Genomic DNA, 15,387 nt, shown 5'->3' on the forward strand with positions numbered 1-15,387 from the left:
GAACTGACTTGGGATAATATGGAGTAAAGTAAGATGATAGTGTATGCCTCTGTATGTGCAAGTAGGATCTTTGTCTCTTCCTCGTCTGCCTCGCTCACATGTGCTACAAAGATATTCATCAAACTTCTACCACACGGTCTCGGAATCATACGTAATGACAACCCATCTGGGCCACTCGTAATCAAGCATCCTTCAAGTGGGAGCTCTCTTCACGGTCACTATCGAAAATTCCCGATATCACCGGCATTGTAGCCACTTTGCCGGGTTGACCGGATTCTCCGATATCACCGGACCCTCTTCCACTCTAGATAGCCCGAATTACCCTATTGTCGAAGAATGGAGAATCAAGTTGGATATCGTATCAGAGTGGCTACCCTGGTTGCAACCATTTTCTACCAAATCCACGGGTCGCAATGAAATTGAGACATTAATCTGTCTTCTGGAACACACTGACCTTTTCCCCCATCAACTCTCACGACAACCTCTAAGCTCGACTTCATATCTCTCCAACATCTAATTTCACATCTATCCTTCCAAAAAATCTTGAAGGATGCGTTTGATTATTCGAGAACGTCCAGAGCAGGTGGCACAGTATATCGCCGCGTATATTGTCAGTAAGTATTAACACCAGGATCCATCCGGAACTTAAGGCTCAACTCTCCCAGAACGAATCAACACCTTTGCCCCAACGACAGAACGACCATTCGTCCTCGGACTACCAACAGGCAGCAGCCCTCTACCCATCTACAAAGCACTAATTGCCGCATACTCTCGCGGCGAGATCTCATTCCAACATGTCGTAACCTTCAACATGGACGAGTACGTCGGTCTACCTCGCGACCATCCCGAATCCTACCACTCATTCATGTACACCAATTTCTTCAAACACATCGACATCGACGTAAAAAACGTCAATATCCTCAACGGGAATGCCGCAAGTTTAACAGAGGAGTGTCTTGCCTACGAGTCTAAAATCAAAGCCCTGGGTGGAATTGAACTATTCCTAGGCGGCGTGGGCAGTGATGGCCACATTGCTTTCAACGAGCCTGGATCTAGCCTGGCTAGTCGGACTCGAATCAAGTCCCTCGCTCATGAGACTATCATCGCTAATGCGCGGTTCTTCAATGGTGATGTTGACGCTGTGCCTCGTATGGCGTTGACAGTTGGAGTACAGACCATCATGGATGCTAGAGAGGTGGTTATAATCGCAACTGGAACTGGCAAAGCGCTTGCGATTCAGCAGGCTGTTGAAGGTGGTGTCAGCCACTGGTGTACATTATCTGCTTTGCAGCTACACCCATCCAGTATGGTGGTTGTTGATGAAGATGCTACGATGGAGTTGAAAGTGAAAACGGTCAGAGTACGATTCCCCTCGAAAAAATGTGGTCGTTAAGAAGCTAAAACTTTGGTTTACAGTACTTCACGGGTGTGGAACGTACTATCCTCCAGAAAGGGATGAGCATTGAGACTCAGCCAACACTTACGTTGGCCACGTCGAACGATACAGCATGGAGAGAGCCGGAAGATGGAGAACTGACGCCAGACAGTATGTCCTCACGCATTGGACAACTGAAACCGTTGACTGTGAGATCTGTCACTATGCCATTTTCACCAGTCTGAATTGCTACGAGGGTTGTTTCAATGTATTGTATATTTTTAGAGGCAAATCGGTTCCTAGATTTTCTAAATATTATTAGATGAATGGATTATGTTCAATGGAATTCGTTTCAATCTCCGGAAGACAACTATATCAAAGTAAAGTGGTAGTCGTGGTCTAGGTGGAAGGATATACTCGAAAATCAAAGTGGTCATATTTAGCGCCAGAAACAAAATCTTCCAGCGGCTCTTCAATTTAGAATGACCCCGTACCTTGCGCCTTCAAGATACAACCTACAGCACTAACCAACTACAGTAAGTTCAAATTCTTCCGTATTCCCCCTCAAACGTATTGTGGAGCCCGGCGAAACCGGCAAAGTCAAAAAGATCACCGGAGGCGCGGGACATGACCACGTAACTGCTAGTTACAGCAACTAAACACACAGAGGGGGGCTGGGCTGTTCCTTAGCGGCTCCAGCCTGGTAGGCCGAATCAACCGGTACTCTACCGGCAATTCGTCCGTGGAATGAATAATACTAACACAAATTCTGTAACATCGGTCTTCGACTGCTCCACATCGTGAAGGAGGACAGCTATTCTGGATTGTGCAGTCTCGAATACTTCAGTCGCTCATTATGGATGGCTTGTGGATGTATTTGCTTTCTCGATTCTTTTATCTCTGTTGACCATGACGAAAGTGGAAGAGCAAGAGCAGCGGTTGGGCTTGATGGCTCAGGCTGAGCGGATTGCTGGCGAGTTTAGTCTCAGTGCTGAGCATGTGCGGAGAGTGACGAGGCATTTAGTCTGTCAGATGAGTGAGTAGCAACCATCAAGGTCGATATGTGAGATGGAGATGCTGACTAGGTAATCTGGTAGAGGACGGCCTTGCAAATGAACGCCCTTGGCAGTTACCTGCCTATCTGCAAAGCGTACCGACTGGAACTGAGAAGGGTCAGTTTCTAGCCGTTGATCTCGGTGGAAGCAACTGCAGGATATGCATGGCCGAGTTACATGGCGATTCCACTTTCACCGTTCTCCAAAGCAAGCACAAAGTCCCGCCCAGTGTCATGGTCAATGAAAGTTATCTGCCTCTGTTCGATTTTATCGCAGGAAATATCGCAGAGTTTCTCAACGCACATCTCGATCCCAAAAGTCCATCGCCTTACAAATTGGGCTTCACGTTCAGTTTTACCTGTGAGCAGGAATCTCTCAAGGGCGGTCGTCTCATACACTGGGATAAGGGTTGGGATATACCAGAAGCCGTGGGACGCGATCCGTGCGTCATGCTGCAAGAAGCCATTGATAGAATCGGGTTACCCGTTCTAGTGACGGTTCTGGCAAATGATAGTGTCGGTACGCTCTTGACGAGATCTTACAGCTCGGGTCAGAGGGTATCCACACTGGGGGCAGTCATTTTCGGGACTGGGACGAATGCTGCTTACGTGGAAAAGCTGTCCAATGTTAGACGGCTCAAAAATATCAATGATGATACAGAAGGTATCATGGTGATCAATAGTGAATGGGGATCCCTGGACGATGAGATGAAAGTTTTGCCTCGGACATCACTCGATGATGAACTCGATGCGGCATCCGTGGACCCCGGATACGGAATGTTGGAAAAGAGGGTATCTGGGCTGTATCTTGGGGAGCTTCTTCGATTGGCGATTCTACAGCTGTTGCGAGGGGGTGCTTTTCGCATGACTGTCGCTGAAGAGTCTTGCCTTTTTCGACGAGACGGAATTGACAGCTCTCTTCTGTCTAATCTTGCGAGGACGGACGCCAATGATGTCGAGGGTGCAGTTGCGCTGCTTCAAGATACACTCTCCGCCAAGACCGTCAGTAAAGTAGATGCAAAGGCTATCAAACTGATATCTGAGGCCATTGCAAGACGAGCAGCGCGTTTAGCCGGTGCATCATTAGCAGCTGTCATCATCAAAAGCGGACGACTCGAAAGGCACCCCAACAGAACCACCCCTCGAATCCCTTCATTAAAGACCTCCATTCTGTCAACAAGCTTCAAAAGCTTTTACAACTACGCGCCTCTTCTTTTCCGCCACCTTTTGGACTTTGTTCGACTGATTTGCAAGAGACCCTCCTGGATGCTGCCGAAACATACGACAGGTGCTGAGACGAGCTCTCTGTGTGAGGAAATTATCGATATCGGAGCCGATGGTTCTCTTATAGAGTCTTATCCTACGTTCGAGGCTGATATGCGCGGTGCCATGAGGGATGTTTCTGAGATTGGAGTCAAAGGTGAGAAGCGAATTAGGATTAGTCTTACGAAGGATGGGTCTGGTGTGGGTGCTGCATTAATGGCTCATGCGGCAAGCTTGGCTGAAGTTGGTGGGTCAGTTTGTGATTGATAGATTTTATACATGTTAGATGAGCTGGAGTGATGAAATAGAGATAGATCAACTCTGGAGATATCAAGTCCTTCCGAAGACCGCTGTTCTCAGACTACGGTATATTATTTACTCGATCAAAAAGTCTCACCAAGATATTGCTATTTTCCGGCCTGTTTTTCTTCTCGCGCCCACCATAACAGATATTCTGCATCTGGTAATTCACGTATTTAATCGCCTGATTCATATTGTATTTGTGTCATTGCTTCATTATTTAACACGACGCATAGAGAGATACAAGCTCTAGAAGCTAAATGAAGCCCGTAGGCTTACATAAAAAGAATCCTTGAATAACTCACTGTAATGCACACTGAACTATAACCCAACTGTAGTGCCTCCCTTAAGCAGTACGATCCGGCAAAGCAGTCTTCAACGCGCTGAACGACTGCTCAAAGTCGGCGATGATATCATCAATGTGCTCTGTACCAACCGAGATACGAATAGCATCCTCGGTAACACCCGAGTCAGCCTTCTCCTGGTCGGTCAACTGCTCGTGGGTGGTGGACCAGGGGTGAATAGCCAGAGTCTTGGAGTCGCCAACACTAGAGGAGATGTGTTAGAATAAACCGATACCGTCAAGTACGCTTATAATCTTCACTTACTTGGCAAGATTAGAAATCAACTTGAACCCATCAACAACCTGACTTCCAGCCGCCGCACCACCCTTGATCCCAACAGACAAAACACCGCCAAATCCACGAGTCAGGTACTTTTTCGCAGTAGCATGCGACGGGTGGTCTTCAAGACCGGGGTACGAGACCCATGAAACATTCTCGTTCTTCTGGAGCCACTTAGCTAGTGCAATCGAGTTGGTAGCATGGCGCTCGCAGCGCAGACTCAGCGTCTCCAGGCCGAGAATCAACTGCTGCGCCGCGAAGGGGTTCAATGTGGAACCTAGATCACGCAGGATCTCGACACGCACGCGAATGGCGAAGGCGATGGGCCCAAAGGTTTCCCAGAACTTAAGGCCGTGGTAGCCCTCGGAGGGCTCGACGAATTGTGGGAAGCGGGCGGCGTTCTTGCCCCAGTCGAACTTGCCGCTGTCGATGACCACGCCGCCGATGGTGGTGCCGTGGCCGCCGATCCACTTGGTTGCGCTTTCGACGACAATGTCTGCGCCGTGGTCGATGGGGCGGGCGAAGTAGCCGCCAGCACCGAAGGTGTTGTCAACCTATGTATGAATGTACAATTAGTCACGACTTGATTGATACAGTATGATATCCGTCCGTAAAGACGTACCACTAGAGGAACACCATTGTCATGTGCAACCTTTGCAATAGCCTCGAAATCAGGCACATTGTAGCGAGGGTTACCAATAGTCTCAACATACACAGCCTTAGTACGCTCGTCAATAGCAGCCGCAATATCCTCCGGCTTATCACCATTGACAAACTTAGTAGTAATACCCAGACGCGGGAACAGCACCTTGAATTGGTTATACGTGCCACCATACAAGTTGCTAGTGGAAACGATATTATCGCCGGCATGCGCCAGCGCAGAAATAGCCATGAATTGAGCGGCCTGGCCAGACGAAGCTGCGACAGCAGCGACACCGCCCTCGAGAGCGGCAATGCGCTTTTCGAAAACGTCGACTGTTGGGTTCATGATTCGGCTGTAGATGTTGCCGAATTCTTTGAGGCCGAAGAGCCTCGCGCCATGGGCGGAGTCATTGAATGTGTAGGAGGATGTTGCGTAGATGGGGACTGCGCGGGAATTGGTGGCCGCGTCAGGTTCATGGCTGGAGAGATCAATGTTAATCATACATCTCTTATCATTCAAGAGGTAAGAGGGAAATTAGGGGTGGTCTCACCCAGCATGAAGCTGAAGGGTCTCAAAGTGGAGATTTTGTTGATCGGCCATGGTTGAAATGCGGGGAACCCGGTGAACGGAGCTTCAAAAATATCCGGGATACAGCGAAAACCAACCGATAATAGCGACCAAATTGGTAGAGGAGGAGATAACAAGAGTAATAGAGACTGCAGAGCTATTTCAGAAAAGAGGAGGAAAAAAGAAGGGAACAAATTGGCCTAATAAAACGACCAAGAAGGAGGGGCATCAACCACGACGGAGGGGGACTCGATGGCGTGATTACGAAGGTTTACAGAAAAAGACGAGCTGGTTCGTCCAATGGCGCCTCAATTCGGATAAACTCGAGGAATTTGCTTTTTTCTCTCTTTCTCTCGGGCGACAAATGCTCCAAACTTCCATGTTGCCTATTTGTCCTTCTTTTTATGGCCTGATGTATGTCTTGGCTGACCCGTATACTGAGTAGCACATGCTAACAGCCTGCTTCTCTGCAGTCGGGACCTATTGATACCAGCACCGAATTTTCTTCTCATCTTTGACCTACAAATGGGGGGCATGCTCTTCCTGAATTGGAACTATACCCCACTCATAGCTGCGGTAGTTTTGCCTTTTTCAAGTTGTGGAGAGTGGGTCAGGTACAGGACACGCCAAAGGTGGGGGGAGGCATAGCACTGTGCGCCGTGGGTTGAAAGGCTGAATGTTTAGTGAGTCATGGTCGACCGGGCCAGTTTTTGTAGCCAGTCCAAGATTGAGAGACTGTAGTGGACAGGAAGAACCTTGTCTAGCTCCTCTGCAGACTTCTGCTGTCGACACTTCGGTATATTATTAGTCCTTAGAAGACAGTACCAGGCTTAGTCTCTGTGGTATCATTGATAGCCCTTGCTCGAGCTACCCCACTCTCCCTTGTATAGGTCTCTATCATCCTAGTTTGAACAAGCTGTTCTTGGTCGCGTGACTATACGCAAAATTCCCTGTCAATATCTGAGTCCTCTAAGAAGAAAACAAGATTTGATAACTACTTGATTTCTATTTTCAAATTAAGAAAAGCGCAGTCCTGGTTTTTCTCGAACAAACTACAATGGTAGCAGGGAATGTATAAAAGGACTTGTTACAGTCTCCTTGAACCATTGCGATTCCGACAGTTTGGTACAGTATCGAACATGCCCTACTACCACATCATGACATGAAGTGTCAAGCTTTTCCTTTAATGAATACAAAGGAGACACAATTAATACTAAAAACTAGTGATAACATCAAAGTATAGCTAGACTAGCCTCACTGGTTAGCACACACGGGTACCAGTGGCTCTAGTGTGGTTGTGATCTATAATTGATTCCTGCAAATCCCCATCAATAGAACCAGAGCTTCACTTGAACGTCAAGTAGAAAACTTGCCGCTAAATTAAAAAAATATTCGGGCTAAACGAATGTCTTGATAGTGGATCACCGGAAAAGACAAAGTCTATAAGATCTAATAAAAGATCTCTAGCAATTATGAGTAGAACGATAGAACATCCATAGTATATAGTGACAATCCCTCGGCCTTTCCCCCCACTTTCACACATTCAAAATGATATCGGCTTGCCAGAGCCCAGGGGCACTCGCAAGCCGACCACCTCAACCTCGAGCCGATCGTCTCGGTTAGATCGGCCCAGCCTCGCCCCACCAGGCCCCATCGATAATCAGCACTCGAAGCAATATTATTTTCCCGTTCGCTTCAAAGCCGATAGTTCTCACGCCATGAATCATTTGTATCACATTTTTTATGCGGATCGCTGGGCAAAATGGTGGAATATTGCTGCTACTGCAGGTTATGCAGATTCGGTCCCACCACTTACCTGCTTCTGATTTAGGTATTTGCATATTTATCACTTTTAAGTCGTTTAATGTCCTATCGCTCTGGGTCTCTCTTTCTCTCCCCCACTCAATACTAGTTTTCTACGGAGTACAGTGCCTCTTGTCAACGCCGAGTGCCGAGGCAAATTTCTTATTCTTCACTTTACTACTCAAGCTTTTTTCATTTTATGTCTTGAACTCTATCATCATCTATGAGCTTGCTTCACAGTCACATGAAGTATTGACAGTATCGAAGCTCTATTCAAACTGGATCAATCACATCCTCGTGCTTAACCCAGATAGAAATGTCTGGCAGCAGTCCCGGGGCCCATTTACCGGTCCACCCAAAACGAATCCCATACTGGCACCTCCTCACCGACCATGGAGCAATCACCCAAGATATCCTAGACTACGAATATACCGGCTCCGGCACAGAAGCAGATCCCTACGCAGTAGCATGGATCCCCAACGACAGCCGTAATCCCCAACTCTTCAGCAGCGCGCGCAAGATCTCAATTACCCTCACCGTCGCCTTTGCCAGTTTGATCGTCTCGCTGGCATCATCCGCGTACAGCGGGAGTATCCACGAGATCATCGCTGATTTCAAGATCAGCACGCCCGTCGCAACGCTTGGTTTATCATTGTATGTATTAGGTTTTGCGATCGGACCGTTATGCTGGGCGCCCGTGGGCGAAGTCTATGGTCGACAGGTATCATTTTTTATCAGTTTGCTCTTTATGGCTGCTTTTCTGGCTGGGTGTGCCGGGGCACGGAATATCTGGACTCTGTGTATTCTTCGTTTCTTTGCGGGATCGTTTGGTTCGGCGCCGTTGACTAATGGCGGTGGAACTATTTCGGATATTTTCTCGGCGAGGCAACGGGGTCTGGGGTTGAGTTTATATGCTGCGGCGCCTTTTTTGGGGCCTTCGTTGGGTCCTATTATTGGTGGTTTTCTTGGGATGAAGGCTGGGTGGCGGTGGGTGGAGGGTTTTCTTGCTGCGACTGCTGGGTTTGTCTGGCTGGTATCGACTCTGTTGACTCCGGAGACTTATGCACCGGTACTCTTGCGAAAGCGTGCGGAGCGACTCTCGAGGATAACGGGGAAGGTCTATCGCAGTAAGATCGAGCTGGAGAAGGGTCCCGTTACGACTGCGGAGTTATTGAGGAAAACACTATCCAGACCCTGGGTTCTACTGTTCAAAGAACCCATCGTCCTGCTTTCTGCAGTCTACGTCGCGCTGGTATACGGTACTCTGTACATGTTCTTCGCGGCATTCCCGATTGTATTTGAACAAGTCCGCGGATGGAATCCCGGCGTGGGAGGTCTTTCCTTCCTGGGTATTATGGTTGGTATGATCATCGGGATTATATGCACGATCCCCGCGAATCTGCACTATACAAAAGTCCAAAGTCAACGTGGAGGATATGCACCCCCTGAAACCCGACTGATTATGTGTATGCCGGGAGCCCTGGCAATTCCAATCAGCCAGTTCTGGTTCGCATGGACGAACTATACCTCGATTCACTGGACTGTTTGCATCATCGGTACGGCACCGTTTGGCATGGGTGTTATCCTGATTTATATGGGGTGTATGAACTACCTAATCGACTCGTACACGATCTATGCCGCGTCCGTGTTAGCTGCAAATGCAGTTCTTCGGTCGATCTTCGGTGCCGTTTTACCTATCGTGTCAACTTGGATGTACGATGCAGTGGGAATCCACTGGGCTCCATCAATTCCTGCATTTATCTCGCTCCTCTTCCTGCCCTTCCCGTTCTTCTTCTACAAATACGGCGCTGCAGTGCGCGCAAAATGCAAATATGCCGCTGAGTCCGATCAGTATATGAAGAAACTGGCGGAGAATAGCATCGAGGAAAAGAAGAAGAGGGCATCAACCGCGGAACCTGAGGCATCACCATCACACGAGATTCCTACCATGGAAATGGAGCGTGTGGCTACTGTGCAGTCGATCTAAAGTTTCGTGGTGGTGATCATTGGACCCTTTCGACAAACATCACGAGATCATTTAGGTTTGAGCAGGGAAGTATAAACATGTACATAGACTCATAGACTTTCAGGCCTGGATTTGACAATAGACCAGTTTACAGTTTAGAGGCAGTGTCTTTTAGAGGGGCCAGTCTATTCTATCAGCCATGACGTCATTAGTAAACAGCCACCAGTCGCCTTGACAATCAGGCACAAACTTCACAAACTTTGTAGAGTAAACAAAGAAGTATACCCGACATAGCCTCCTATTCCAGCCACGGTCCGATCGAGGTAATCCATGGTTTTCTTCAAGTTTACTACGATATTTACCAGTCGGGATTGACCCTGGACCACTCGATAGCTTTCTTAAGTTCTGATCCCCGGCGACCTGCGACAAACACGAGACCCTGTGATCGGCGCGCGCCTAACCGAGTTTCACATGCTGGGCGTTAGGCAGCGCCGCAAAAACTCTCCGTTGACATGAGTGGCTGTGCCAGGGTCTTTTCTTGAAGAAAAGAGTACTCTGTACGTAGTGCGTACCATGGAGGATAGGCAGCAGAAAATATCAAAATAGACCAGCCCTGTGAGGCGCGGAGGGGAATCCAGTTGCTTTGCATTTCTTTTTGCATATAAACGTCAACTTGTACTTCCTTCTTCTCTTCCAACCTCCTAGACAAAACGTCATTTCACTTCTCTCCCCCTCCTCGCCGATCCCTTTCAATTAACCAAAAAAACAAAGTTACACTCAAAGTCTCAAACGGTAAGGTCCTCTGCCCACATCCAACCAACTCTCCGCACTAGCAGCATAACCCACGTCAGCCCTACCAGTCAGCTGCAAGCCTAGCTTCCAGCTTGCAGGGAGGACCAGCACCTGACGCCGACAGTCGCGCCAAGATGTCACCGATGACGATGACGCGACGCCGGTGGCTGCCCACTTTTGGGGTAATGGTTGCTTTGTGCTTTTATACTCCTTGTTTTTCTGCTATTTGCTTTGTGTGTTTTGTTTCCTTTTAGTTGACATCTTGTTCCCCCGGGCTTTAGGAGTGAGCGACCCTTTACATTACTCTCCCACGCGTCGCTATCCCTACAACTACAACAACCACTACTATTCAAAATGGCGATGCCTTGGATCTACGCTGTGCGCCTCGTACAGATCCTCTTCGGCCTGATCGTGGTCGCTTTGACCGCCTATGGTAAGTACATACACAACTCCCCTATGTCCTCGATCGAACTATCAAGTACTACATCCTCAAACATCACCTTGGTATATACTAACCCCACCCACCCATCTAGTAATCAGCACCTTTTCCTACTGGTGGTCTTTCTCCGACACAGTAAACTTCCTCCTCTTCCTCGGCTGCTGGACCACCTTCGTCGCAACACCCTACCTCCTCGCCGCACCAATCTACTTCCCGCGCCTGGCGCATCGCTTCGTGATTCCCGCCGTCGAGGTGATTACTATGATCTTCTGGTTTGCGGGCTTTATCGCGATTGCGGCGCAGTTGCCGGCACCCGCGTATTGTACCTGGAGTGGATGTCGGGCTTTGCAGGCTGTTGCTGTGTTTGGGGCTTTTGAGTGGTAAGTGGCATCGCTAAGGTTGAGGATTAAGATGGATGATCTCGGATTTGGGGAGGGAGAATTGTGGCAGATGGCTAATGTGTTCTTGGTTTTTAGGGTTCTGTTCGTTGTGACGACTTATTTTGCTGTTATCGATCTTAAGGAGCGCAGGCATAGCGGGGAGAGTGCGCAAAAGACTCCGCATAATGCCCATCTGGGTGTTTAATGGGGTGGTTGGGGATCGAGAGTTGGGTTGTTGAGGTAGCTTGATGAAGATGAAGAGATCAAGATTACGCTAGCTCGTTCTGGGTTGGCCATGTCTAGTCGGAGGATGTTTTTTATACAGCGCGGTTTCTTTCTTTTTTCTCCACGATACCCCTCGAGGCTGTTGTTTCTTTTTTGCTTTTCTTTCTTGGATGTTATGAGAGATGCAGCGATCATGTCTATGAATAGTCTTACGTTGCGCGATGATGACCTTGTGCATAACATTAATATTCCATATTCAAAGATCAACTACTTTATCTGATTATTTCACTCCCTTGGGGACATGTCAATACTTCACACTGACTCAGAGACTCTCTACGTAAACCCAGCTTTGGCTTTTGTAGCTATTCCTGGTCCTACCTTAGGAATGCTTTAGACATAACAAATTTGACTGGCCTAGTCCCGAAATTCAGCTTTACTTTAGACTTTGACATGTATGCATGATATCCGTTGCTTCTATACATTAGTATTGATCATTCTTGGATATATTAGCTCAATACATCAAGGTAACATCTGATATGATCGAGTCGGTATTTCAAAAGGTCATGTTAGGTCTGAACAACCACTAACAAGGGCAGCCCTGGCATAGTCTAAACGTGCTATACAAATAACATGTCATAGAGATGATATGTCATAGATATTATAGATATTATCTATCTAACCGTTCATTGGTTGGTGTGAGGTAGAAGAGATGGGCCGATGAATCAACTTATCAGTTGTCTGCTTACATACTTATCGGACTGGAGGATGTGATTGGCCCCGTCTCACGGGCCGTCGAGAACGAAAACGGCCTTGTCGGCCCCATGGTAACATTATTACTGCCCACCGGAAAAGTCATGCCTGTCGGTGTTGAGACTCGGGAGAGGCAATTGCATATTCTCCATCATATATAGGAAGTGATCGATATACACAGATATAGACATATACCTAAATACATAGAATAGACCTGGGTTAAATTTCTTCTCCTATATCTAAGGCCGCGTGGCTAGGAAAAAGCTCTTTTACTTCGGCAAGGCCCCGATCGGCGGGTGGCGCTTTCCTGCATGCAGAGTTGCACCGGTCCTCCTTTAGCTTGATCCTTTTCCCGACCACGGAGTACACCATGTCACAATGGCCTAGTCCCCGAACATCTCGTATATCTTGAGCGATAGGATAATTGTACATCTTTTGTCATAGGCAGTAGTCATATCCTTTAAGCCTTTCAGAGGCCCAAGTCCCCCAAATGAGGGCCCCCCAGGCAGTCGCCACCAGCGGAAAAAAAAGTTTTCCTGGTTGGCGGCGCCGGCCCACATGGCAGGGCAAAGGCAAAAAAACTCAATGTCCCGGGAGCATCGAAGTTTTCTCGCGGGAAAAGGATGAAAATTTTCTGTTGAGGAATTATACAAGAAGTCTCTCGAGGAACTGTAATCTTTGAGGTTGTCGAGTCATCTCCAAATCCAATTTCCAGTTTAGCCCTGGGCCAAGGCTTATTTCCCCAAGATCTATACACTACTCGTCCCCTCACGAGATTCTTTTACCTAAGATATTACCGTCTTGGGTATCGGGACGAACGAGTTGATAGGGTTTTGACGTCGCGTCTGACTCCACCGAGGAAAAAGGCCCAAAAACTGCCGGAGTAGTAGTAGTCAGACACGCTTCTCAACAGTGGAGATCGCGTTCCATCTCTGACTCTTTCTCCTCTTTTTGTCTCAATCTTTCTTCCTCACCTCTCAACCGTCCACCTTACCTCGATTTCCCGTTCGTCTCTGAATATAGTCAGTGATGGCCGTGGACGCCCCTTGGTCTGACAAGGGAAAGATGGAGTCGGAAGGCCCCATCATGCAGGTCCAGCCTCAGGATGCTGTCAACCAGTACGATGTCGACTATGAGAAGCACGGTGCTGGTCGCGAGTCCAACCCGCTGCCGGATCTGAAGCGCAAGCTGAAGAGTCGTCACTTGCAGATGATTGCCATTGGTGAGTAACATATACCATGCGCTTCACCATCAGAGCCTGTTTCGGAGCTCGCCGCAGAATTTTTCCCCTAATTCGTATCTTTCTTTCACGAACAGGTGGTACCATCGGCACTGGTCTCTTCATCGGTAGCGGTACGGCCATCGCCAATGCAGGCCCCGTTGGCGCCCTGATCGCTTATATCTTCGTCGGTACTATCGTCTACTCGGTCATGACGGCGCTGGGTGAAATCGCAACTTATATTCCCATTCCCGGTGCTTTCACCTCGTATGCGGCTCGCCTGATCGATCCCAGTCTGGGTTTCTCCATGGGTTGGATCTATTGGTTTTCCTGGGCATCGACTTTTGCGCTGGAACTCACGGCTACCGGTTTGATTATTCAGTTCTGGGACGAGACGATCTCAATTGCAATCTTTATCGCTGTCTTCTGGGTGATGATCATTGCATTCAACATGATGCCCGTCGGATTCTATGGTGAAATGGAGTTTTGGTTCTCTAGCGTCAAGATCATCACCGTCATTGGTTTCATGATCTTCGCTATCTGCATGAACGCCGGTGTGGGTAAGGAAGGTTATATTGGATTCCGGTACTGGGTCCACCCGGGTCCGTTTGTGCCCTACCTGATTGAGGGTGACGATTCTCTCGCCAAGTTTGTCGGCTTCTGGTCTTGCCTGATTCAGGCAGGTTTCTCCTACCAGGGTACGGAGCTGGTCGGTATCGCCGCTGGTGAGACCGAGAACCCGCGCAAGACTGTCCCCTCGGCTATCCGCAAGACCTTCTTCCGTATCGTCTTCTTCTTCATCTTCACCATCTTCTTCATCGGTATCGTGGTGCCTTCGGACGACGAGGACTTGGTGAATAACAGCGGCGCCAGCGCTAGTAACGCTAATGCTTCTCCCTTTGTGATTGCGGCCCGTCGCGCCGGTGTCAACGCCCTGCCGGATATTATCAACGCCGTTCTGCTTACCGTGGTGCTCTCGGCTGCCAACTCAAACGTGTACAGCGGCAGCCGTATCATCGTCGGTCTGGCCCAGGAAGGCTTCGCTCCTCGCTTCTTCAAGCGCACTACCAAGGGTGGTGTGCCATACTACGCGGTCGGTTTCACCGCTCTGTTCGGTCTGCTCGGTTTCCTGAACGTGTCGAACTCGGGCGCGACCGTGTTCACCTGGTTGCTCCAGATCTCTGGTGTCGCCGGTTTCATCACCTGGGCCTCGCTGAATGGCTGCCACTTGGCCTTCATGCGTGCGCTCAAGGCGCGCAATATTTCCCGTGATGTCCTCCCGTACAAGGCTATCTGGCAGCCTTGGTTCTCCTGGTACGGTCTGTTCTTCAACTGCCTGATCATCCTCACCCAGGGCTTCACCGCGTTCATCGGTGGCTTCCAGGTTAAGAGTTTCTTCATCAACTACCTGAGTCTGATCCTGTTCGTGGTGCTGTACCTTGGCCATAAGGTGATTTTCCGCCCAGCATTTGTCAAGCCCATCGAGGCTGACCTGGACACGGGCCGAACCTCGCCTGAGAGCGAGAACTGGGAGACCGTTGAGCCGACTACCTGGTATGGTAAGGCGTGGCACTGGATCTCTGGTTGATTCTGTGAATATTGAACCTTTGGAGGGGATGAGGCATGTGTGACTATACTTTTATTTTCCCCTGTTATTTTATTCGGCTCCCTGTTTTCGTGGCATGTGGGCATTGGGCATGGCGTTATGGTTTTTTTTGGCTTGGCTTGTGTGTTGTGTACAGTATTACCTTGTTGAGCCTATTATGTCGATAGTTTTGGGCATTATTATTTATACATAAATCCATTAGACATCTCCGCTGGATGGATCTGCCCCGCGTAAATGGTTCGGTTCGTAGAGGTAAATCCTGAGTAGACATGAGAATACATGAAGTATAGTCTAGAGACTACTTTGGGACTACCACTCTTTACTCCATGGGGAAAGCTTCAAAGTAACCTTGAATAAAGTATCGGAATCTACGGTATGATTA

The 15,387-nt window shown here is 48.6% G+C and overlaps 6 protein-coding genes across 6 annotated transcripts; 5 read left to right on the forward strand and 1 right to left on the reverse strand.

The window, feature by feature from the left end:
• Positions 1-550: 550 nt before the first annotated feature.
• N7473_003210 (glucosamine-6-phosphate deaminase) lies at positions 551-1,620 on the forward strand (the record flags this gene model as incomplete). Its single annotated transcript, XM_057149150.1, has 3 exons — positions 551-614; positions 666-1,360; positions 1,417-1,620. 3 exons carry the CDS (start codon positions 551-553, stop codon positions 1,618-1,620), a joined length of 963 nt encoding a protein of 320 aa, XP_057012804.1.
• A 664-nt stretch (positions 1,621-2,284) lies between these two features.
• On the forward strand, positions 2,285-3,959 carry N7473_003211 (putative glucokinase; the record flags this gene model as incomplete). Its single annotated transcript, XM_057149151.1, has 2 exons — positions 2,285-2,411; positions 2,473-3,959. 2 exons carry the CDS (start codon positions 2,285-2,287, stop codon positions 3,957-3,959), a joined length of 1,614 nt encoding a protein of 537 aa, XP_057012805.1.
• Positions 3,960-4,338: 379 nt separating this feature from the next.
• N7473_003212 (O-acetylhomoserine aminocarboxypropyltransferase/cysteine synthase family protein) lies at positions 4,339-5,858 on the reverse strand (the record flags this gene model as incomplete). The annotated part of the gene is made up of 4 exons (XM_057149152.1): positions 4,339-4,540; positions 4,601-5,169; positions 5,238-5,736; positions 5,809-5,858. The coding sequence occupies 4 exons, from the start codon at positions 5,856-5,858 to the stop codon at positions 4,339-4,341; spliced, it is 1,320 nt and encodes a 439-aa protein (XP_057012806.1).
• Positions 5,859-7,944: 2,086 nt separating this feature from the next.
• Positions 7,945-9,615, forward strand: N7473_003213 (MFS transporter; the record flags this gene model as incomplete). Its single annotated transcript, XM_057149153.1, has 1 exon — positions 7,945-9,615. The coding sequence occupies one exon, from the start codon at positions 7,945-7,947 to the stop codon at positions 9,613-9,615; it is 1,671 nt and encodes a 556-aa protein (XP_057012807.1).
• A 608-nt stretch (positions 9,616-10,223) lies between these two features.
• N7473_003214 (MARVEL domain-containing protein) lies at positions 10,224-11,710 on the forward strand. Its single transcript, XM_057149154.1, has 4 exons — positions 10,224-10,386; positions 10,668-10,819; positions 10,920-11,205; positions 11,302-11,710. The coding sequence occupies exons 2-4, from the start codon at positions 10,741-10,743 to the stop codon at positions 11,408-11,410; spliced, it is 474 nt and encodes a 157-aa protein (XP_057012808.1). The 5' UTR covers positions 10,224-10,386; positions 10,668-10,740; the 3' UTR covers positions 11,411-11,710.
• Positions 11,711-13,209: 1,499 nt separating this feature from the next.
• Positions 13,210-14,987, forward strand: N7473_003215 (putative arginine transporter; the record flags this gene model as incomplete). Its single annotated transcript, XM_057149155.1, has 2 exons — positions 13,210-13,402; positions 13,498-14,987. 2 exons carry the CDS (start codon positions 13,210-13,212, stop codon positions 14,985-14,987), a joined length of 1,683 nt encoding a protein of 560 aa, XP_057012809.1.
• Positions 14,988-15,387: the final 400 nt, after the last annotated feature.

The sequence above is a fragment of the Penicillium subrubescens genome (genome assembly GCF_028828155.1).
Source record: "Penicillium subrubescens strain IBT 31985 chromosome Unknown utg000002l_segment0_segment0, whole genome shotgun sequence".
Lineage (NCBI taxonomy): Eukaryota > Fungi > Ascomycota > Eurotiomycetes > Eurotiales > Aspergillaceae > Penicillium > Penicillium subrubescens.

What these genes read in the sequence shown, in the direction of transcription:
- N7473_003214 (XM_057149154.1), top strand. Translation starts at nt 10,741, where the DNA reads ATGGCGATGCCTTGGATCTACGCTGTGCGCCTCGTACAGATCCTCTTC. An exon ending in GGTCGCTTTGACCGCCTATG is followed by an intron (nt 10,820 to 10,919) that starts GTAAGTACATAC and finishes CCACCCATCTAG; the next exon opens with TAATCAGCACCTTTTCCTAC. An exon ending in GTGTTTGGGGCTTTTGAGTG is followed by an intron (nt 11,206 to 11,301) that starts GTAAGTGGCATC and finishes CTTGGTTTTTAG; the next exon opens with GGTTCTGTTCGTTGTGACGA.